This window comes from Astatotilapia calliptera, chromosome 17 (genome assembly GCF_964374335.1).
Source record: "Astatotilapia calliptera chromosome 17, fAstCal68.1, whole genome shotgun sequence".
In the NCBI taxonomy this organism is placed as follows: Eukaryota; Metazoa; Chordata; class Actinopteri; order Cichliformes; family Cichlidae; genus Astatotilapia; species Astatotilapia calliptera.
Window position 1 is genome coordinate 8544003 of NC_137438.1, and position 23943 is coordinate 8567945.

The window sequence follows — 23943 nt, forward strand, 5'->3', positions numbered from 1 at the left end:
GTGCTGAGGGAGGACAAAAATACATTACAGCACTGTTTCCACCAGGACTGTTTTCTTAGTCATGTGGAAAGTCTGAAATTTAAACAGGATTTGGGCCATGTGGCACTGAAACTCCTCTGTGAAACCAACAGAGCCAACAAATAAAATTATTCAAGTGTGGTAACTCCAGAACGGTCTGTCCAGTGTAATTAATGACTGGAGACAAACTTAAACTGGTAGTGGCTGAGGTGATGAACTTTTGTATACTGTAAAAATAGAAATATTTTTTGCTTTGTTCTCAATAATACATCAGATTTTAATAATGATGGATAATAAGACACTGCCTTTATAAAATGTTTAAACAATTATACATGTTCAACTGCTCGTTAATGCAAATATGTAATCAGCCAAACTCAAATAATTTAGGCATGTCAACATGGTCAAGATGGCCTGCTGAGTTCAAAGTGAGTAAGGAAGATGGGTAATTTAAGTGACTTTAAAGGTGGCATCGTTGTTAGTGCCAGGCTGTGTGGAGTTTTTCAGAAACTGTTGATTTGCTGGGATTAAAATGGTCTTAAAAAAGAGAAAATATCCAGTGAGCAGCAGTTCTCTGGGAGAAAATGGCTCGTTGATGCCAGAGGTCAGAGGAGAATGGGCAGACTCCTTTGAACTGAAGGCAACAGTAAAGCAAATGACCACTCATTACAACCAAGGTATGCAGAAGAGCAGCTCTCAGTGCACAACATGTCAAACCTTGAAACAGAACAGCAGCAGCAGACACTCCTGTCAGCTAAATACAGGAAAGTGAAACTACGATTTACAAGACTGTTGCGTTGAGACACAAAGTCTAGTCTCCACAATAAAATTGGTATAATTTAAAGCTCTTACTGGGTGTAAATGATCCTATCACATGCTGACAAATGATCATTTTACAAGAGAAGAACTCCTTCCTTGCCCATCTTCAGCTGCCATGTAATCAAAAGATGAGAGCCCTTCCCCTTTTTAACACAAAGGGTTGATTCATGTCATCTTGACTGGCTGTGCATGTACCTACAAGTTTTAATTGTGAGTATAAACACGTGGTTGCGTTAATAAAATCCCATTAGACAGCAAAGCTTATGTGAAAAACAAGCTACTGCACCAAAGGTCTGCTTAGCACGCAATACAAATTGGGACAGTGACAGATAAGAAGACACCAACGAAAACGCATAAAGAAAGACAGACCTTCAAAACCCGGTCGGAGAAATGATTAAAATTCCAGGGACGCTTCTGTGTCCTGTCTCATATTTTCCCTCTGCTTTCATCCTTGTGGTCAGAGCGTGTAAATGGCACACATGACAGGCATGAATAATAATTAATAAATGGTATGCATTAACGGCTGTGCCTCAGATGAATGGCTTCACCCACAGAGAAGCCACCGGAGCACCTAGTTTCAAAGAAACAAAGCCCAGGATGTGGGTTTGCAAAGGCGACTCTCAACAGGTTCAAATTACACTTAGTTTGTTTGTATGTGTGCAGAGGCTTGCATCCTGCAATTTATCAGAAAGATGGAAAGACCACACCGCACCTCAGAATGGAAAATATCAGACCTTTCCCTTTGGTTCATGTCGTGACCTGTATAGCATTACTACGATCGATCCAGAGGCCGCGTATCCAAACACATTGATCTAACCGCGTGTTCGTCTGAATTACATCTGAAGATCGGCAAAAAGCTCGAATAGTCTTTAAATCACAGATGACCAAGAGTATACAAGTTAGACTGAATTAATGAGCGTAAGAAGGAACTCGCATCCATAAATGAATACATGGTGCATGTGTAGTGCATGTTTGTGTACGTGTGTGTGGGGGGAGTACGGGGCGGTGCTGACTTGGCATTTTCTCCATGTAAATGCAGCATGATTAATGGAGTCACCAGTGAAATTAGACAAAGCACAGAACAGCAGAACAGCAAAAAAAAGGAAAGAAAAGAAAACTAGGCCTTAGCATGTCCCATCCGATTAATTTTCCTTTACCCTCACCAACATTACATAAACCAGAGGTTAACAGGCTTTCTTTAAAAGGAGTGGCTGTTGCTAGGAAGACATAACTTCTGTTTTTATGACAGTTCTAGGGGGTACTGTTTAGTTTCTGTAATATATTTTATACATGTGTGTTGCCAACAGGATAGTTCTTTTCAATAGCCTCCACACCCATCTAAAAACACAAACAAACTTCATAATCTCTGTGGTCCACATGTGCTGTCTGTAAACACCTACAAGAAGAAGTAACTGTGTAAAACTGGGGCCATATTTAACTTGAGCAGCCACCACTGGATAACCAGCTTCCTTTAAAAATGATTAAAAACAAATCAGTGGGCCACACTGCTGGGCGGGGTGACATCTCCAGTCATTACTGTTTACCAGTGATGTGTGGATTGTAGAGGGGAGGCCACTGCAGGGAAGTGCAGACTGAATACTAAACAAAATGTGAGCCTTTATTGTGACTGATCAAAGAAAAATACAAATAGGCCAATAGAAATTGTAATCCAAAGAACATGAAGTCCAATCAGGTCTAAAGAGCATGAATGTGCACAGGTGAGCACAGAAGGCTAATTTAGGGTTAGAGAGCGGAGAGGAAATGAGACATGGGTACAGATTATCAACACAGGCAAAGCAGGAAGTAAAGCGAACTATTCATGAAGGAAAACCAACACTCAAAGGAAAATAGGAAATGAGTGAGAGACCTAATACTAACACTTAGCACGATGTCAAGCTAGTGAACAAAGGGTGATGATGACATCAACAGAGAAATGAGAGAGAAGGAGGAACAAACAGGGTGGCAGCAGGGGAACTAAAAACTGGCATTAAGAAAACTCAAGAGTTAAACCCAAGCGCAGGATTGCAAAACTCAGATTCAACTAGACTAAACAATAAAGTTGAACAAACACCATAAAAGTTCTTGACTAAGAATTTCAAACAATGTGACGCCTGTGAGGACGGATACTGTTTATTTTGACTCCAAATTGTTGCTGCTGGACAAAACTCAGCACTAAAAATAGATTTACCAATTTAAAAGAAATCAGCTGTTTCCACCTGTCTGAGTAACATTTACTAAGTTTAAAAAAACCCTAAACTTACAGTTTCGTTATATTACATAGCCCTGTTTTTATTTTACTTTATTAAAGTGCGTGTGTATCCTTTTTTAGATTTACTCGAGATCTAAAGAACAAAAGATTAGGTTGTTATACAGTTCTTGCTTCTACTTCTTTCTTCCTGTTAAAAGCGAGTTTTTCCTTCCCACTGTACCAGGATCTTGCTCATAAAGGGTTTTCTGATTGTTTGTTTTTTCCTCTACTATTGCAGGGTTTCTAACTTACATTATAAAGCACAGTGAGGTGACTATTTGGCGCTATATGAATAAAACTGATTTGAATTGATGAGTGAATGACCAGCAAACCAAATTATGTTGCCAGTATGAGTTGTATGATGTATCAGGCTGTCTCCCTCAATCCAGAAGGGTCCAAAGCCACATCGTCCACACATATAATAATGAATCATGATAATGAATACATTTCATATATCATTCTACGGAATCGTATGATTTTATGAATCATTCACACAAATCATATCTCCATATTACCTTACTGAGTACAGCCTTGAAAGTCCTGCATAAATTCCAGTTTAATTGTTGAATTAATTAATTTATTATTGAGTGTTATTATCTACCTGTGTTTCAAGTGCTGACATTTAACTTTATTGGATTAAGCAGCACTTCACACAGGAGGTGGTAGCGCATAATTGAAGGCCAGATGAACTTAAGGGCGCCCCTCCAACCCCGCAACACACACACAAACGCAGACACACACATATAAAAAAAAAATGGAGCCATCATCATCATCACTCCCGCAGAATGGCAACCATAGGGTGTCACTGCCAAGGTTAGCGCAGGGTATATTAATGTTCAGTAGATGTGAAATCATCCAAGAAAACAAGAAAACCACTCATAAGCAAATACTTTCATACTTCAAAAAATCCTTTTGAAGTATGAAAGTTTGTTTCATCATAGTGTCCTTAAAAGATGAAGGAAAGCCCCCAAATCTAAGGTTTCTTCTTCTCTCGATTGCATATTTCAGAGTGAATATTGATTGCAGCACTAGAAGAAAGGCCACCAACTCATAATATATCAACATTGGGACTATAGCTTATTCTATAATTACAAGACGGTTTGGACAACAGTTGTTGTTAGGGTGGGAAAAATCTCAGTATCATCCATCTTAACATAAGAATTTGGGTAACACTTTATAAGACAGCCTTTGTTGGGAGTAACAAACTGGGAGAACACTGGGTTGAGCATTTACCTGTGTTAGCTGTTCCAGCCTCTGTTTTGCGCCCTTCAGGACAGGATCCGTATTGCGCACAGTCAGCTCGGGATTCTCCCTCTGGGCTTTTAAAGTGTTGCCAACCACACGACCTGCATAACTACAGAAAGGCAGAACATGAGAAAGATATGCAGTACTTCCTGTCCCAGTTTGTCTCTGTGTGAGTGTTGTTCTCCTGTCCCAGTTCTCTCCATTCACTATACTCGTGTGTTTAGTCAGAGTGCACTGGATTCATAGACACACATGCACACGGTCATATTTCCATTACTTCAGAGGATATTACATTTACTCACGCTGGTTTTGTCGAGTCTTATCCTGACCCCTCCATAATCACTACTTGCCCATAATCCAGATCTAACCCTAGCCTTAACATTAAACCAAGTTTTGAACTTATATGTTAATAATCTGTCTTTTGCACCTCTGACAGTAAGCAGCTACCAACAACAGTAAAGACAAGAAGTATTACAAGTACACAGACACATACATACCCTTTGCAAAAAGAAAAGTCACCATTTACTCCACAGTAATGGACTAACTTGTGATATGAGCTCATCTTTATGCAGATTAATCTTATTTCTTTACTTTTTTTCCCAGGGATATTTCATTGAAAACAGATGGACTGCTTACAGTAATTGCTATTAGTGGTTTTCAGCAAGGTTGTAAAATGATTCATCTTTAGAAATCACATTTTCCCACACACAGGAAACTGAAATTCAATTTACAAAGATGTTTTTTGTATAATTTAATATACGTTTAAGATATTTTAGTTCTTTGATAATTGTGTCTGTATATATATCTATATATCTATATAGATATATATATAGATATATATATGCATCATACATTTACATATCAATATATTACAGAGGTACCCACTATAGACGCGCTGAATTAGGACACAAGAATCAAGTGTTAAAATCATTTGAAAGGATATTACTTTACTTTAGAGCTGAGTAACTCTGCATGTTTTTAAATGATGCAATCAAAGTAAATTTAGTATTACAATTTATTCCATGCAACGAGTGCCATCTTTGATCATCTTGCATACTGATAGCTTTTTTCAATAACAGGCTGTAAGCAAGGATCACATCATTTTGTCTGGTGGGTGGATCAAAACGAAGATGAAGTGGGAGAAGAGCAAAAAAGAAGAAACAAAAGTTCATGAGTCACATTTTTCCATGTTCCAAACCAGCTTTGCTAGCTAATACAATCAACCACCAACTCAGTAACCACCGAGTCCACACCCTCAAAAGCACAAACACACTCTGGCAATGGCAACGAGGGAACAGGATTGTGGGAACCAAGGAGCAGAGACATGGTGGATGAATCTGAATTGATTTGAGTGATGCCAAGAGATGGTGCGGTGGTGAAGACCTCTTCTTCTGGAGCCATGCTTACTCTGCTGGTCTGGGATAAAATCCCATGTGAAACTTAACACAGTGTGGCCTTTAATTAAGTTTCTCAGATTGTTGTTGTGTTCTCACACAGATCAAGTTTTGATGCTCGTAAGTGTTCATGTCCTGAGGCCTTACTAAGTGAGTTCTAAATCTGTGCCTGGATTCATTACACCTGACTTGAACTAGCTACAGTAACTGATGTCACAAAAATGCTTATCAACTGTCCCTGTGAGAGAAGACGTTCCAAACCATCTTCATGCAAGTTCACATTAAATAGGCAGCCAAACACATATCACATCAAAAGATCAAACTGCATGCTTTGCTAATAAAGCGTGAGACTACAGATCCCCACGGGAAAATCAGGTCAACGGAGAGGCAAACTTCCTGTGAAGTAGGGGAAAAGAATACAGCATCAATAGAAACCGAAGCAAAGAGAATTAATTAAATATTATACTGCTGATGTTTTCATTAGCTTTAAACTGGTATGGTTAAAAAATATTATTACAGGTTTTGCTTTTATGTTTCGTAGGATGCATTATAAAAGTGTCAAGGGAAAAACAGCACTGTAAAAGCAAGCAGAGTTGCTACAGGAAAAGAAAAATGTGCAGCATTTAGTAAACATATTGGAGGGACTTATTTTTTCATGTGCGACCCTTATTAACTGCTTCATGGCTCTGCACTTGTAAACTTTCTATATTATTGAGTCTTTCATATCTCATGCTTATGTGTTGTTAAATGTGTTGCACTAAAATAATCGCTGATGAAAATATTGCAACAGAATCTTAGCTGACTGGCCTGAAGCTGTTTGTGCATGACTACTGCTGCAATGAAGGTACAGCATGTTAAATGTCACCACTAGATGTCAGTAGATTGCAGTTCTGTTTTCTGTCAGTCCGCTGTTTACCTCAGCTGTCAATATGTGCCCATGTCTATTTACTCTGGAGGTAGCTGTAAAACTTTGCATAAAGAGTCAGATACGAGTTACTAATTTGAGCTGCTGAGGACATCCTGAACTTTTAAGTCAGTTATCAGTGTTGTTTTTGCTACTGTTAGCTGCTAGCAGGTGTTAGGGAAACTTTCTGTGAATTGCATCTAATGTTATTCAAACACTTAGTGAATAAAGTCTGATAAAATGCAAGACAATCAAACTGTTTATCAGATGAAACAAACACTCGAGTCTAACATTAGCTAGCATAGTGTTAGCTAACCAGTCACTGCTTTCATTTAGCCGGCTTGTTGTTAGCCGTCTGGAAGCGGAGGGTCGCATATCTAATCTGCAACAATACTGGGAATAAATGAGCATGTTTATGCAAACTTCATATTTTAGAGCTCTGACCTCAGTTCAGGAGTTGAGGCTTGAGGTGAGAAGGAAGAGGATGAGATTATATTCAAATGCCAGTCATGTTGTTGCTTTCTTCTGTGTTTTCATTTCTTTAGTGAAAAGGAACCTATAATCAGATGGCAAAATATAGCTATGATGCTTCATATCTCCAGTCTGAAAGTGCAGGCACAAATTAAAATTTGCCTCCACGACGTACAAACACCCCTTCTCTTCTGCTATGTACGCTGCTCTCTAGCCACATAAATAAAATGCCATTAGGCACAACGATGTTGTCAATCTTGACCACTGTGTTTAAGATACAAAGGAAACATACAGTAAACATGGCAGCTTCTGCAAATTGGTGCCTACTCCTGTGTAATTTGAGAATGTATCTGTTTCTTGGAACAATTAATTAATTAATTATAATAAATGAGTGCAATATTATTTTTGTCGACAAAATAAACTCAAACTCAACTGACTGTACCTTTAACGAAAAATGTTCCCAAATCTGATGATCTCTGCAGGATAAAACAAAATGGTCAAGCTTTATAAATGAAGACAGTTTGGGTTATACTTAAATTAGGTGGCTTATCCATTAATCTCATCACATGATACGGACCATATCTTTTTCTGTATTGCTACATAAACAAAAGAAACATTTCAAACACCGTCACCATGGGAACTGGGAACATTGATTGCCAATGAACAACAAGAGATCATAAGATGCATGCTGCCTAATCCTCTGTACATTCAAAGCATTTGATTCTGTAGTTTTTTAGCTGCATGACTGGTATGAGAGTGTGTTGCTAACACAAGCAGGATATGAGAGCACATGTACTGTGCCCACAACAGAATGAAGTAATAAAAACAAGATAATGGACTACATGTAATATGAACAGGATATTGACGTACATCTACATGAAGATGTGTAATAAAAGGCAACAAAATCAAAGGCAGCAAAAAACAGCATGATAGAGCAAGAAGCGAAGGGCAATAATGAAAAAGGGTGATGAACAAGAAAGCAAAACGAGAAATAAAAGCTCAATTAAAAACCACAGACCTTCCCTTAAGGGGAAAATCCCAAGATTCCACAGACTCCAGCAAAGAGTTTAGGGATCAGTGTCAACAGCGCACATCCAGTGAATTTGTTAGTGTCAACACCTCACACATACTGCTGGCATATTTCATGTTTCCTTTTATCTTGATCTAAGCTGGGAACATACCTGACATCATTTGAAACAATGCAGCCAAGACTGACAGACAGCTGATTTGACCTTTATATATACAAGGCTGACTGAATCTATACTTTCTTTTACCGCCACGAAAAACAAGTAAATTAATATAAATGGAACAAGCACAAAAGGACCAAGCAGGCGTGGATATGAACATTATTAGGTATCAGTGCATGAGTACACTAACTATAAGACAGGCGTTTCCTCCAGGGGATAAAAAGATTTACATGTCTGTAAATTGTATCCAGATAATGAACAACAGTACTTTTCCTCCAAGTCACAGAAGAAGTGTTTCGGTGTAGACAGACATACTTTTGTTGCAGACGAGTGTTTCTATTGGATATTTAAATGTAAATTTCTCAGAGAGTCAGATATTAGAGGTTTTACATTCTGTGACCTTCTCCATATTAATATGCAAATAAATGTAATATATCTCTATGTGGACACTGAGACCGTGATGGATTTTGCCGTGTTTATATGCATAGCTTTTAGTAAAATTACTACAGCCTGCAAAAAGCACAAACACACAAAAATATGCTCTCACTGACCACTTTATTAGGTACACCTGTTCAACTGCTAGTTAACACAAACGTTCAGTGTATTTAGACATATAAACATGGTTAATACGACTTACTGAAGTTCAAACTAAGCAAATAAATGGGGAAGAGGAGGGATTTGGATATGGCGTGATTGTTGGTTGCAGACAGGCTGATTTGAGTATTTTAGAAACTGCTGAGCTACTGGAATTTTCCCACATAACCATCTCAGGGGTTTACAGAGCTTGGTCGGAAGATGAAAAGATATACAATGAGCCGCAGTTTCTTGATAAAAAACAAAACAAATTTGATACTGCTTTGAGCTAACAGGAAGGCAACAGCAGCTCAAATAACCCATCATGACAATCAAGCTATGCAAAAGAGCATCTCTCAACGCACTGGGGTTTAAACCTTGAAGCTTCAGTATGAGTTGATGAGTCAGTGAAGCTCGCTTCTGTCTGATGATTGTGATACTGGGGTCAGCTATTGAGGATATCCTGAACCCCTCTGGCCCTAAACACTGCTGTGTTTGCCGTTGTTAGCTGGTGTTAGCCACGTTGAAGTCGATCTAACATTATATGGACTGTGACGATACAATGTGAGAATGTAGTGAAACTGTTTGAGGTCTGACTGTAGTTCAGGAGATGAGGCTTGGGGTGAAGAAGCAGAAGATGAGGCGGAAATGAGGGAGGAGAAGGAGGAGAAACACATAATGAGAAAAGCTGAATGTCCACTAGGCCACTGTTTTCATGGTGGCGAGGGAACATGGCCGCCTCCGCAAACCAGTGCCCACTCCAGTGTATTTCTACACTTATGAGAACCCATCAGTTTGTTGGGAGATATAATTACGCACAAATCAATATATCTTTATTAATACAATAATTTCCTATTAAATAACAATAAAAATGACCTATTCTACCTTTAAAAACTCATTTTTGTTGGCAGTACTGCATCTTTCCCTGTTTTTCTGAGGAGATTACACATGCAACTGTGCAAAGGTTACTGAAATCACAGCAAAGATTTACCATCTGGCAATCATACACATCCTTTTCAACTGGAGATGAAAGTGTCCACAGCATCTGCACATCTGAAACATTTTCTCATGTCTAATACCAGCTATTGGAAGCTGTCATTGCTATTGGCCCAGATTACAGATGTCCCAGCTGTGCTGCTTATTCGGCGCCTGATGATAGTATTGCAGGAACTGTGGCGTGTAGACAACACATAGAGGTGTGACTGTGAGTGACACTTAATGAGATCTGGAGAACGACACACATAAATCACCAGCAGCACGATGACAACGCTCCTCTGCCGCTGCCCTTAGTTACTGCGAGGTTGCTAACAGTGACACGCATAGCGCTCATTTCTTAAGGTGCCTCCCTGCAGCGTTAAAGGATCGCACACACACACACAAAATTATAACACCTGAAATGGTGATCTGATCTGAGGGAGGAGTGCAATTATAGGCGTCGCAACCTCAGTTGTAAATCTAGCTGCATTCCTGTGGAGACATTTAATTAGCCCATTCAACCCCACTCCACACACACACACACACACACTTATAATATGCATACATAGGCTACACAAAGTAACACACTGTACCCACACCTGAGGGATAAACCTGTATTTCTTGTGCCAGATGAAAGTACAGTGTGGTTTAGACTGGTCTGGGGGAAAAAAGCAGTTCTCTACTTCCTCAGGGTTCAGGACATTTCTGTCTTGGACTGTTACATGTCTTCATAAAACATTAAGGGGTGATGTAAATCAGAGGTGGACATTTGAACACACACACAAACACAGGACGCATAAATAGACCGGGTATGGTAGGTTTTTAGTGAAAAGGACAGAGTTAATGCGCGGTCGCTAAAGATGTTGATCTGTTGCTTCCCTCTTCTGGAGGCAATCAGCCATTACAGATCTAACTGCAATCAGAAGGTCTACATTCATCACACATGTGCCCACAGCGATGTTTCTACTCATTCTAGATAATTAGGCCTGAGTGAAAGAAATACATTTGCTTGTACTGCACGCGTGCAAACATTTCACTGCAAACTTTTAATGTGGAGTATGCTATTAGCTGTGGGTTGCCTTTCACTTAAAGTGACAATGACCAACACAAAGTTGAGGGAGTGCATTCCCAACCTCAGACTATTTGGGGAGTGTGTGAATGCAGTGCGAGCCAGCATTAACAAACTCTGTGTCAAAATGAGTTTTTGCTTTTCCATCTTAGACAATTAAAACATTCGCCATGAAATGCATTCAGTAAGATGACCCTAAATGACAGTGATTCGGCCCTGTCCTGAGTTGAATCTGGCAAAACTTGTGAAAATACTTGTGCGACTTGATTATGAATGTGGAACGCCATAAATGCTTTTGAAATATGAAAATAAAAGTTAAAAAAATCGGTTTAGATCACTATTCTGAATACAGCTCTTATTCAACTCTAGTTGTTCTAGAGTCTCACTTGTGAGCGGCGCACCTTTGGGGGAGTGTGTGTAAGTGGATATATTAGGATGGCCCAGAGCCACTGGAGGATTATGTGCTGCCAGCTGGGTCCTGTCACCTGTATGCTTAGTTTATAAAGAATTTGGCGTCGGGCCTTCTCTGATGGTACTGTTTTCTCACTTGTGTCCGACTTTCAGACTATTTGTAAATTGATGCTCTCTCATTTATTCTCAGCGCATCAGACCCCACGCCCCACATCTGATAAACCTGGCTGTGCCTTCTGACCAGATTAGGAGACAGCTGGAGAAGCTACATGACTTCCACTGCTGAAACAAAAAAAAAATCAGCTAAATAAAGTTGTTTTTCTTCTTCTTTAGTAGTTATTTAAGATGCACTTAGGAACAGATATTTTAACTGCAATATTTAAATAAGTTGGATTTGGATACCGGAAAACAGACGACACCTACTCTTGTGCTCCAGTCTAGTCTCCCTACAATGTAGGTGTAACCATCTTCATTGTCATGCCAACTTGTAACCATGAAAAAAAAGGGGGCCTATAATCTGCCCTCTGCTCCTCCATCATCCACTCTCAGACTTTCTCATCATTTATCTTTTTCACACATGCACAAACACACACTTTCACCAACACCAGACATTTGTAAGTGAAGTGGGTCAGAGGGCGGAGGAGATGAATGGAGGTCTGAATAGCAGGATGGAGAGATGAATGGATGGCTGAATTAATGGGAGAATGGGTGGATGGATTGATGGATGAATGAGAGAAGAAGATGTAAAGAGGTCAGAGAAGCACAGACTGGCTGCGCTCCAGCACAGGCCAAGGGCGACATCTCTTCTAAACCTGTTATGAGAGTGAGTAAAACATCAGGCTGGAATGATGGTGGCGGATTTTTTAATATTTAATTCAAGACCTTTTACACAAAATTGGAGGGAATGCAGGGATATCTAGTTTGGAATGGACCGGTAAAGAATGTAGATGTGGGAAATGTCCCAACAGGTTAAAATGTTAAAGAAAGGACAGAGTAAGGACAGGTATTTTACTCGATATGTTCATTCAGCATCTGAAATCATGGGCATTATAATAAATAAGATCAATAAGATCCCCAGCATAAAACTTAAGCGACACCAGTGATGAGAGCAGACTTGCTTTTGCATGGTTTTTCTTTGTCTGGTACATCAGGCCACCAATAGCTTGCTAATTTGTGGATTTCTCAACATGTAACAATGCAATTTTTAGCGTTATTATCCTTTTAAAGTGTTTCCTGCTCCAGTTTTCTTTAAATATCCAGTGAAAAAGAAAAAGCAAAGCCGATAAATATATATGAGGATCACTGACTTCAGCAGCATCAACGGTGAAGAAAGAAAGAGCGTAGCGTGTGTAGGATGTCCTTCAAGGCAACACGGCCTGTTTCGTATGGTTGGTAGACCTTCAATAAATAAACCTTCTCTATCACAGGAACAGATTCCCTGCTGAGACGGATAGAACGGGCTCACATCTAAGTGAGTGTGCTCCAGAGGAGTGTGTGTATTGCCGGGTGCATGTTGGTATGTTTGCTGCTCGGTATGTGTGGAAGAATGTGCGTCTCGGAGCACATTTGTCTAAGCGTGTGTGTGCTTGGTACATGTGTGCGTGTGTGGGTCCATTTGTCTTGTTACTAGTTTAAGCTGCCAAAGTAATCACCATGAGAAAGACTCTGGAAACGAACTCTCTAACCTTCACAACCCCTGCCCTGGCAACTATAGGAGCCACACACACACACACACACACACACACACACACACAGACACATTTTAAATAGATATTATGCTCTGAATGTGGATGGGGTTTTTTTTTAACATGACCAAAGTTGCAAATAAAAATATCTATGCTCTGTATGGCATTATAGTGACATGACAGGCTTAATATGGTCATCTCAGGCATGCTATTGTGCTTGTACTTGTACAACTTGTCTACTGTACCTACTGCTTAAACCTTCTGTTTGTCAGTGACAACGAATCAGAAGAATTCTGTCTTAAAAGGAGCTTTTTAGGGAAAGGAGCTAAAACATCTCGTTTCGAACAGTGGATGAAATGAGACAGCATCAAGTTCCAGTGTAAGATAAATAGAATGTAATTATTAATAACGAATAGAGTTAAAGAATTAAAAAAACAAAACAAAGCGTGGCGCTAGAAAGAAGCATAAAAGGGTCAGTTTTAGGTAGCAAAAACAATGACAGAATTCAGCTCATTGCATGTGAAATACAACAGGATAGGATAACATACTGGGCTGGAATTTACATTGAATGGTGGGTAAATGCTAGAATAAACTGAAACCAATACAGTATCTCTGTCTCCTCAGTATTCATGCAACATGGGTTGCTGTAGCTTCTGAACCATAGCAACAGTACAGACAGCAGGAGCAATACTTCAGCTGCTGGAGGGAGAAATGAACAAGAAATTGGCCTTGAATTGTCCATGCAGCAAAGCCTGAAAGTTATACCTCACTCAGGCTCAAGCGATGCAAACATCTAGAAACATAAATTTGTCCCATTAACAGAATCTACTCTTGTTTTTTCATCTCATCTCTGACCTTACATTCAGTACATTTCTGTATCAGTTAATTCATGTTTTGTGTAGTTGATATATATATAAGTATGCACACTAGATCTTAACTGAATATAGAACTACGAGTAGAGCCAGTTATAGGATAAAATCCAATATTTAAATATATTAGTCAACATTTTTTTTCTTTCAGAAGCAACAGTTTTCTCTAATATTTGTTATGTCCAGCTATTTATTTACTCATTTATACTCTTCCAGACTCTGCACAGATCAATTTGTTTTTGTGCCGTTCAAATGTGTACTGCCAAGAGGAAAGTTACAGATTCAATTTTAACAGATACAACATCAACACTCATAACATGGCTGAAGGGTGTTTCTGCCATCTCTTCTTAGATTTTTATTTTCATTATAAATGCTCATGCCAGCCAACAATAACAGCCAGCCAATAAATCAGGCTCTAGCTATGGAGGTAGCTGTCACTGGGTTTATCCAACACTGATAAAGTAAAAATGGTGAATAAATGGTGAAATTCAAAAGGAGAGACACAAATGCATTACACTGCTAACACAACATCAGCTCTTTGCAAGCATCCACATACAGCATGCTAACGCAAAGCTAGCAAAGAACCCAGTGATGTTAAAGGTGAGTATCTGCAGACCCCAGTTCAGTGGCCCGAGCCTGAACTTCAACAGGTAACATAAGCAGTTATGGGCAGAGTTGCAGCGTTGTAGCCTTCATTTCTACCTTTTCGTGTTTCTAGAGTAGAATCATTTTGGCGATTGCTTTTGAGTCTGTTTGGTCTGGTTTTCAACTTAGCTTTGTGCGCAGGTACGTATGGAAACACAAAGAGAAAGATCTTATGTGTCCTCATGAGGATAGGGATTTGTGTTACTGTGTGGAACTGTAGCCTAAGGATTATATTGTTAACTGGTAATGTGTCTCAGGTCATTTTACAGGGTAACCTGAAAGCAAGTAGACAAATTCTGCCTGTTTTTTGGTACATCATAGTTGTAAAAAAGCATTTGTCACAGAATAAAACATATCACAATGCACACAGACCTCTCTACGACATCTTGGCCGCTCCAGCATGTGTGCTGCTCCACTTCCATCTCACTTTCACAAAGCATCTCTGGCAACTCGGTGAAAAACCACTGGTACCGCTGGATAGAGCCCTCAAACTCTCTGAAAAAGAGTAGGAGTTGTGCACAGCTGAATGCTCGGGTTGTTGTTAATAAGAGTTGAGGCGGTGTACCATATGCCTTTATTTGTCTCAATTTAGACTGTCAAGTCCAATTCGCTGCAAAATCCCTTCTGATAGACCGAAGGCAACAAAAGGAAGCCACACAGACTCCCTTTAGATAATGACTGTGTAATAAAAATCCGATATTTGGGTTCATTTACTACATTTTCTTAGAGTTCCAAGTTTAGGAAAATACTATATCATTTATGTGGAACAATTACATGAATTACGTGATTTTACCATGATAGTGTAATGTAATAATACAGCCATAGAGAATCATTTCACATGAATTTCTTGGAATATGACTACTTTTAATGGCAACAGACACAACTAAGGCTAGATAAAAATCACGAATGGTTATCCTCTGACTTCTTGATTTTAGGGTGATTTAATAGTTCATAAATACAACAATTACCTTGATATTTTTTTCAGGTTTCCACTCTTCTCCCCTCTGCTACCTTTAAGAGGGAATGACCTAGTGCAAACACAAAGAAATGAACAATTCTTTTCACTTGATTTCCATCAGCAACATAATAATCAAAGATGTTCTGGGACATCCTCGCCTTTTTACACACATATGTAGAAAGCACAAGGCATATGTGCCATATAGAAGCCTGAGTTTGAGAGAGGAATGGTAACGCATTCAAAAGAATGCAGGCAACAGTGACAAAAGTCAGAACATTTATGAAGTAAGACACAATGTGAAAAGAAGGCGTTGGACTTGAAGTTAGTTACAAAGCAGCTTAAATAACATGTCATATGTGAAATTTGTCAACCTAACGCCTCATGTGTGTAGGATAATAGCTGAGCCATCAGCTGGTAAGAGCTGCTCTCAGCTGATTGAGGGCTGAGCTTTCTGTTCTGCTTATGCCCATACTTCCCCTGCAATACGTGAATGACAAATATAAAAAAAATAACACTACTCCATCCTCCTTTACAGGCCCCAAATATTTCCATCTTCTCTAACAATAAGCAATGCATATCAGCAGATCCAGTATGTTACTCACCTCCGGGATTGCAGCCGCAATCGTCGATGAACTGGTGGACCAACTGAAGGAGGCAAAGTCGCAGGCGACCTCTCCAAGTTTGCTGATGTTGTAGTGTGCACGGTAGTTGACTGTGGACCCATCATCACAGGACCAGCTGCCTGGCTGCCGCACACTTTCTCTACCTGAGGAAACACTGGATGATAACTTTGGGCTGCTTTTCAGAGGAATGCTGAATGATGTACATGGACTATTATGCATGTTTATCTAGACCACGTGTCATGTTTAAGATGTGTTCATTAGTATTGGTAAATGGATGAACTGAGAGACAATGCTAGTTTTTTCTTCCTTGCAGTAGATTAGAGATTAGACTACTTGTCAATATGCTCAGTCAAACTGGCATTACCAGTTGGAGAAGCTAACTTTGACTTATTTGACTAAGTGCTCAGCTAAGTCTTTATTGCACCAAGGATGTTGAAGCCTGTGACCACTGACTCATGTCATTAGGAGGCATGCCGAGTGCCCAGTAAATTTAATAGCTGGTAGTTTTTTGGTTATTATTGCAATAAATACACAAAAGATTAGCTTCATACCAATTATTCAGTTATAGAATGGGGATGGGCAATTAATTTTTCCCAAGGGGCTACATGAGGAAATGGGACCGTTTTTGGAAGCGCCGATATTAATTTCATTTCCTTATAGATTTAACGTTGTAAGCTTCCACGACTGTCCCATCTACTCATGTGGTCCCTGGGAAAATTCATTTCCCACACCTGCATTAGTGTTTAATTTTCTAACACTGGTTGTCAGGTTCTCTAAGAGAACAGAAATCAGTGTTGTCTTAACCTCAGCATTAAGTGTAGCCAATATTTCATTTAACCAACTGTCATGCGTCACATGGATGAAGAACTTTGATCAAATATTTAATGAAGGGGCATTTTCTTATCAGCCACAATTAGCAGTGCAATTATGTCTGTGTATGTTTGTTTACCTCTCAGGAATCTACTCTAAGTCCACAATGTTCTCTCAAAGTTGGACGACTACTCTATTGCTTCCTCCAACAGTGTGTGCATGCATGCATGTGTTTGTGTGTCGTCTGTTTGTCTACAGATTAGCCACAGAAACTTTCTCATCACTCTGAACCAAGCTGCATTCTGGGTATCGGTTGTCCCGCCAACCACAGTCTTTGTCTGGCACTGGATCTGTATTCACACTCACATACATGCTCACGCACACACACAGACTGAAGGGAACCCCAGATTCTCTAAAGAGAATGAGGCTGTTTTTAGCCCATCTAGGTACAAGGCTTTTCTAAGAAGCTCCAACTGCCAGGCTGAAAGAAACCCATGGCCTTCCTTCCTCTGTGTCCAAAATTCAAATGACTTTATTATTGAGGCATATGTGTAACGATGCTTAGGGACCGGATGCTCATCTTTTTTTCTTTCTTTTTTTGAGTTTGAAGCACTTTAACATTACATATTTAAACTTTTTTTCCCCCAGTTGATTTGCATCCACATGACTACATGTCATATTCTAAACAATTATAAGTGTAGCCAGTATAAAGCAAACCAAACATCATCCCCAACATCAAATTATCTCTTTTGCTTACTGTGGCTGTGATGCGTGGCCCATGCAGCTGCGCATGTAGTATGGCATCATTTACATGGTGTCTCACAGCTAAGAGAGCTAACTCCATGCTGTTGTGGTTGCTGCTGGTTGCTAAAGTAGCAGCTAGGCGTTGAAGCAATACCACCAGACTCCCCCAGGGGCCACCCAGCTCAGATACACCCACCTAGAAAAAAAAGAGAGGAGAAAAGACGAAGAATGAGAAAATGCAGATCACAATCAGTGCTTCCTCTGAATCAGAGAAGACTATCTACTGTATATCTATATATCTATATATATTCTCTCTAAGTCTTTACTCAAGATGAATTTGAATTTATTGTTGGATTTCTGTCTTTGTTGTCTATGATTTCTATCTGTCTAACATTTCACTGTGATTTTGTGCTTTTTAGATATAATTCAATTTAACTTAATAACTGAATTTCTCTTTAAATACATTGTTTCCTCCGCCTCTCTCTTTGCTCTGCGTGGGTTTTTCTTTCCTTCTCATTACTGAGGAGGATAAACATGTTCAGAGTTGTTGTTTTTTTTAATCACACTTTCCTTGCATCCAAGAAACTCTCAAGTGAGACGAACAGTGCCATCTTCTAGTTTTGTGCTATAAAGAATTCCCCCTGGGCGCTGGTACAGCTGTCCAGCAAATTTCAAAGCAGACTAGTAAGAAGCACGGAAGAGACTGCCAATTCTCTTGGCAATGCTCTTGTTATCTGTCAGTCAAAATGTAATGTGGGAATGATCTGTTGGTGGTAAAATTCTCTGAATGATTCAGCAGAATGAGAGATGGCTGCATTAGTGCGAATTTGGTAACTGTCTCGCCCCTTGACAGCGGGATACAAATTCTCTGGTGCCTCCCACGCATCTAAAACACTGTCTTCTTCAAATCGCACACTGAACCCAAAAGGGAGTCCAGTAGGTTCTGCAGAGATTACAAATGAGAAGATTTAGAAGAGCAAAAGTGTCACTGCAACAATATATGTAAAATGTTTTCTTTCTAAAGCTGATCTAAACAGGACGAAACTCACTTTTCTTGCTGGGTTTATTCACTGAGCACAAAGAGCAATCGGGTGATTATCTAAGATTAGCATAAAAAGTGTAAGCTAGCCTGACTTTAACCAGTTAAAAAATATATGTACCAGAACCTCTGGAGCATAGACTGTACAGTGGGGAAAATCCCCTGTTAAATTTGTAACCTCGCTCACTTTCTGCACCAAGTACTAAGTCATGTTTTGCTTGGAGATCAAACACTTATATCACTCCATAACGATTTAAATCGATAAATCGATTTATAATTATTTTGGTTATTTTGGCTGATATTCTGTCTCTCTCCATTAAAATTCAACTACATTAAAAATTGAGGCTGTTAATGTTTTTGTAACTGAGCCAACTTACAAGTTCAGCAGGGGATCAAATAATTACACTGACCAGCCATAACATTATACCCACTGAAATGTGAATAACACTGATTATCTCTTCATCACAGTACCTGTTAGTGGGTGGGATACAGTGTATTAGGGAGCAAGTCAACGTTTTGTCATCATAGTTGATGTGTTCGAAGAAGGAAAAAATAGTTAGGCGTAAAGGATTAGCTTTATATGGCCCAAACTGTGATGGCTAGGTGTGCGGGTCAAATCAGCAAGAGTGGGAGGAAGTGCCTTTCAGTTCAGTTCAATTCAATTCAATTCAGTTGTATTTACACAGCGCCCTCCCATTCTACTTTTAAATGCTCTAAGAACAACACGTAAGCCTGCAGTGCCTGTGCAAAGTGCTCTTATAGGGGGATATGGCACCATAAGGTCATTATGATAAGATGGGAACTGCTTATTTAAGACCTTGTATGTGAGGAGCAGGATTTTTAATTTAGTTCTGGATTTAACATGGAGCCAATGAAGGAAGCCAATACAGGAGAAATCTGCCCTCTCTTTCTAGTCCCTGTCAGGACTCTTGCTGCAGCAATTCTGGATCAACTGAAGGCTTTTCAGGGAGTTTTTGGAAAAACTTTATAATAATAAATTACAGTAGTCCAGCTAAGAAATAATAAATGCATGAACTATTGTTTCAGCATCACTCTGAGACAGGATGTTTCTAATTTTAGAGATATTCCACAAATGGAAAAAAGCAGTCTTACATACAGTATTTATTTTACATTGAAAGACAAAAGAGTAACAATCTGGTTAGATACAATAGTTCTAAATTTTTTATATCCCAGTACAATGACCTCAGTTTCATCTTATTTATTTTCATATTATTATTTTATTTATTTAGCTTCATGGAAAGATACAGTTGGTTATAATCCTCATAACACTAAAAATGTATGCTATGGCTTCTAATGATACAAGCTTCAAGATTCAAGGTTACTTTATTCATACCCGTAGGTACATTTGCTTTACAGAAAAATGATAGCATGTGGCAGACACTGGAAAATAACTCAAAATGTTAGAAATATTCCAGTGTTAGAAAATCAGCACTGCTCAGTGTTAGCCATTGTTAATCTTCAAAACTGACTAGGTTACTTTTAAACATATAACACTGTCAAAAGTGTTAATTTAACACTCAACAGTGTTGTATTTAACACTCAGAGGTGTGGACCCATATAGACACTCTCCAGTGTTAATTTAACACTGGAGATTTTGCTGTGAGTCCCTTTACTCTCTACATGTTTAAGACTCAGATTAAGTAGAGTCCTGCACTCCTCTATTGGGCATATATGCAAATTGCATTGGATCCTGATCGTGACAGCTGATGTTCAATCGCTTCCATAATCACTTTTCTGGTGATTTTTTTCAAAAACCTTAATCACGACTGAGGTAAGGGCAACAGGCCTGAAGTCGTTTAGAACTTTTGGACGACTAGATTTAGTGAGTGTAACCACGACAGCGTCTTTTCCAAAAAGAGAGTGCACATTATGTATTTGCAAGGATTTATTAAAAATAACATGAAATATAGGATGATGTTCTTAAGCACAATATTTAATTAGGCGGCCATGAATGTTATCAGGACCCTGGCTCTTGTTAACATTAACTGTATGAAAGGCCTGAGCTCAGTGCTGAGTACCTTTCAGTTCCAAAATATCCTCGCTAAAATCAGAGGAACTAAAACCAGCATATAGCACATTCAAGGCGATTGCGAAATCTCTGTCTGAATTAAAACCGTCAAAAATGATCTGACTGCTGCTCTGGGGAATTTGCAGCCTTGCTATACTTTTGTCCAGGCAGACCCAAAATCCTTTGCAGCAAATTTGCTTTCAAGAAGATTTTTGTAACTCTGTTTTGCTTTCAGGATCTTTGGTGGCTGTCTGAAAGTCAGAAACAGCCCCCTCTGTCACGGTCCTGGGTGAGACTCAGTGTTTTGTATTTAATTTATATTTATTTGCTATTTGTGATTTTAGATTAAATTAATTTAATCAAATTTTGGAGTAAGCTGGAAGCTAGGCTAAGTGACCAGGAGGGAAGATCAAGATGGAATAACGTAAGAATCCAAGGTATCACAGAAGACCACAGCTGCATGTGTGGAAAGCATATCAAAAGAGAAGCTGGAAATTTGTCAGACAGTTGACCTGAACATAGAAAAGGCACTTTGAACTTTGTTTTTAAAGTTACCAGCATGGGCCCGTCTGTTATTCATAGTGGTCAAGTTCACCAGCTTTAGAGCCCAAGAAGATGTTCCTTATACCAGGAAACATGACTAAGCGAGATGACTCAGGAAGCCTTGTTGGGAAAATACAGAAGCAAAGAAAGCATTAAGCGAGAGGAAAACTACACTTCCAAACTCCCTTTCCTGTGAGGCTGAGAGTTTTCTACACGGGAGTGTCTTAAAGCTCAGCAGAAGAAGTCACCAAGGATACGGCTCCCGTTGGGCTCCCTGTGATGGTACACAATAAAATGAATGACTCAATGTGGCTCACACCATGAGCTTTGAAATCGACGGGCCAACCAGCAGAAACCCATCAGCAGGGATGAAAAGCAAAACTGGTCACTTTCAGAAAGCAAGAACAAAGAGATGCTCACTATGTAGACCAAACGTCCCATCGTACCGTGAGGTAACAACATTACAAAAGCTTCTCTTTTCTTAACATTACGTTATGTCCTCTGATCCCTTATAGAGACAAGATCAGTGACTATAGGACAGATTCAGAACACACAGTGGAGACAAGTATACAAATGACTCTTTGTGCTGATGTCTTAAACAGAGACACAAAACAGAGATGAGGCAACAATCGCATTACTGTGCATCTGTGACTGCTGGACAATAGTGATCACACAGTGCTACTTAGAAGACTCTTTAATGCTAAGACATAAGTATTCTTGTTTTACACACACTGGACTATGAATGTGCTAATGACTGCATGGACCAATTTATACGTGTAAACGAGGCCCCTTCGTGAGCAATGCAGTATTAGAAACTGCCCTCAGAAGCAGCAAACAGAGACCTCAGAACAAGAAGACCTTCTGATATTGATCTGTTCTATCTTCTACATGTAATTTTTTACATTTGATTAGCTGAGGGGAAAGTTTTTTGCAAACATGTCCTTCGTTGTAATTATATAATGGAGAAACAGACAGCTTCAGTTAGTCTAGTATCATACGATGTGAAGGCTATTACTAACTAGGGGAAAAAAATCGGTCCAGCATAGCATTGTTATAGTTTGCAAAGCATTATTGTCTCTGTCAATACACTGACACCAAATACAGATTTTATAAAATAAATTAAAATACTCATCACCACAGGGCTAATCACCAAAATCCTAAGATAACATTAGCCGAACAACGTTACATTAAATCGACTCAAATGGAAACCATCCAACACTGGCCACATTTAGATTACCAAATCTATCTTATAATTCAGAGCAAGCAAATGGCTCAGTCAAAAAACAAATAGGACGGCATCCTCCTTTCATTTACAACAAAACTGGTGGCTTCTTGGTGATGGCACTGAATTCTGTGACTGATTCGAACTTGTGGTGACTAAGTAGCTGCCCACAGCTTGAGGGTATCACACATTCACCACCACTTTTGATCTTAAGACAATTTCTGCAAACAGTGGCAATCTGACTGGGACTGACAGCAATCGCTCGCAGTGAGGTTATTAAAGGTTTAAGTGATGAATGCAGAGAATCTGGTGATTCCCAGTAAAGAGAAATAAAAGGAGAAAGGACAAAGCTGCATAGTTTTCTGTCACGGTCCTGGGTCTTATGACCCAGTGTTTTGAGTTTTAGTTCATTTTGATGTTTATAGTTTATGTTTAAGCCCTCCAGGTTTTCTAAGTTCATTTGTTACCATGCCTAGGTGATTTTAGTTCTTATTAATTCCCCCCTCGTGTTTCCAACCCATGTTAAGTCTCCCCTGCTCTTCATGTGTTTCATGTCTGTGTCTTACGTTGTCAAGTTCTGGTTGTCATGTCTGCGTTTCATTATGTTTCCTGTTTTATTTTGGAAGGAGTCGTGTGTTCTTGGTTCTGTGTATTTAGCTTCACTGCTCCTGTCATTAGGTTCATGTTAGTCAGCTGTTTCCTCATGTGTCTCCACTTCCCCTGATCATCTCGTGTGTATTTAAGTCCTCTGTTTTTGCATGTCATTTGTCAGGTCGTCTGCTCGTCCATACCCTCACTTCAGCATTCTATGTCAGTTCACCCCGTTTAAGGTTTTTCATGTTTAGCTTTAGTTCACCCAGTTTAGGCTATGGTTTAGTGTTCACCTGTGTCCTGCTGTTTGTACTCCCTTTTTGCTGGCCTCAATAAACGGCTGATTTTCTGTTAACTCTACGCCACGTTCAGTTTATGGAGTTGCGTTTGGGTCCGTTTGCCAACACCTACAGTCTGCCCTCGCCAGACTGTGACAGTTTTCATACAAGAAACTCACTTATGAGACTCAGACCATACCAAAGTCATAAGTGTCAGTGACTTTAACTCAAGGTTGAACCCATACGAGGATGCATCAGGTATTTCTTATCACCAGAATAATCTGTGATGTGTGGCATGAATTCAATCCTAAAAGTAGGGATTATATTTTCTTCTCAACATCTCACTTATCCTACACTAAGACTGAATGTCTTTTTAATGTTAAATGATTAAGGATATTGAGAGAATTGGGTTGTGCTGAACTGGGGGAACGGATCTCCCTCACACTCCAGTTTATTTGGATTTGGGGAATTCAAAACAACAATAATAGATTTTCATTTAAACAACCACTAACTCCTCTCTCGCTGAAAACATTTAATTGTGTCCTTCAGACCAGTGAAACTCTCATGGCAATCGCAGTTATAGCAAAGGATGGGAA

The 23943-nt window shown here is 39.3% G+C and overlaps 1 protein-coding gene across 2 annotated transcripts in view; it reads right to left on the reverse strand.

Annotated features, from left to right (window-relative positions):
• The window catches only part of gpc5b (glypican 5b), a 62098-nt gene that overhangs the window by 24274 nt on the left and 13881 nt on the right, over nucleotides 1–23943 (reverse strand). For both annotated transcript variants that reach the window (XM_026146864.2, XM_026146863.2), the window contains exons 4-8: nucleotides 17659–17841; nucleotides 16071–16234; nucleotides 15479–15538; nucleotides 14883–15005; nucleotides 4316–4436 (exon numbers count right to left, since the gene is read on the reverse strand). In XM_026146864.2, coding sequence (XP_026002649.2) covers nucleotides 4316–4436; nucleotides 14883–15005; nucleotides 15479–15538; nucleotides 16071–16234; nucleotides 17659–17841 — 651 coding nt within the window. The remainder of the gene's footprint in view (nucleotides 1–4315; nucleotides 4437–14882; nucleotides 15006–15478; nucleotides 15539–16070; nucleotides 16235–17658; nucleotides 17842–23943) is intronic.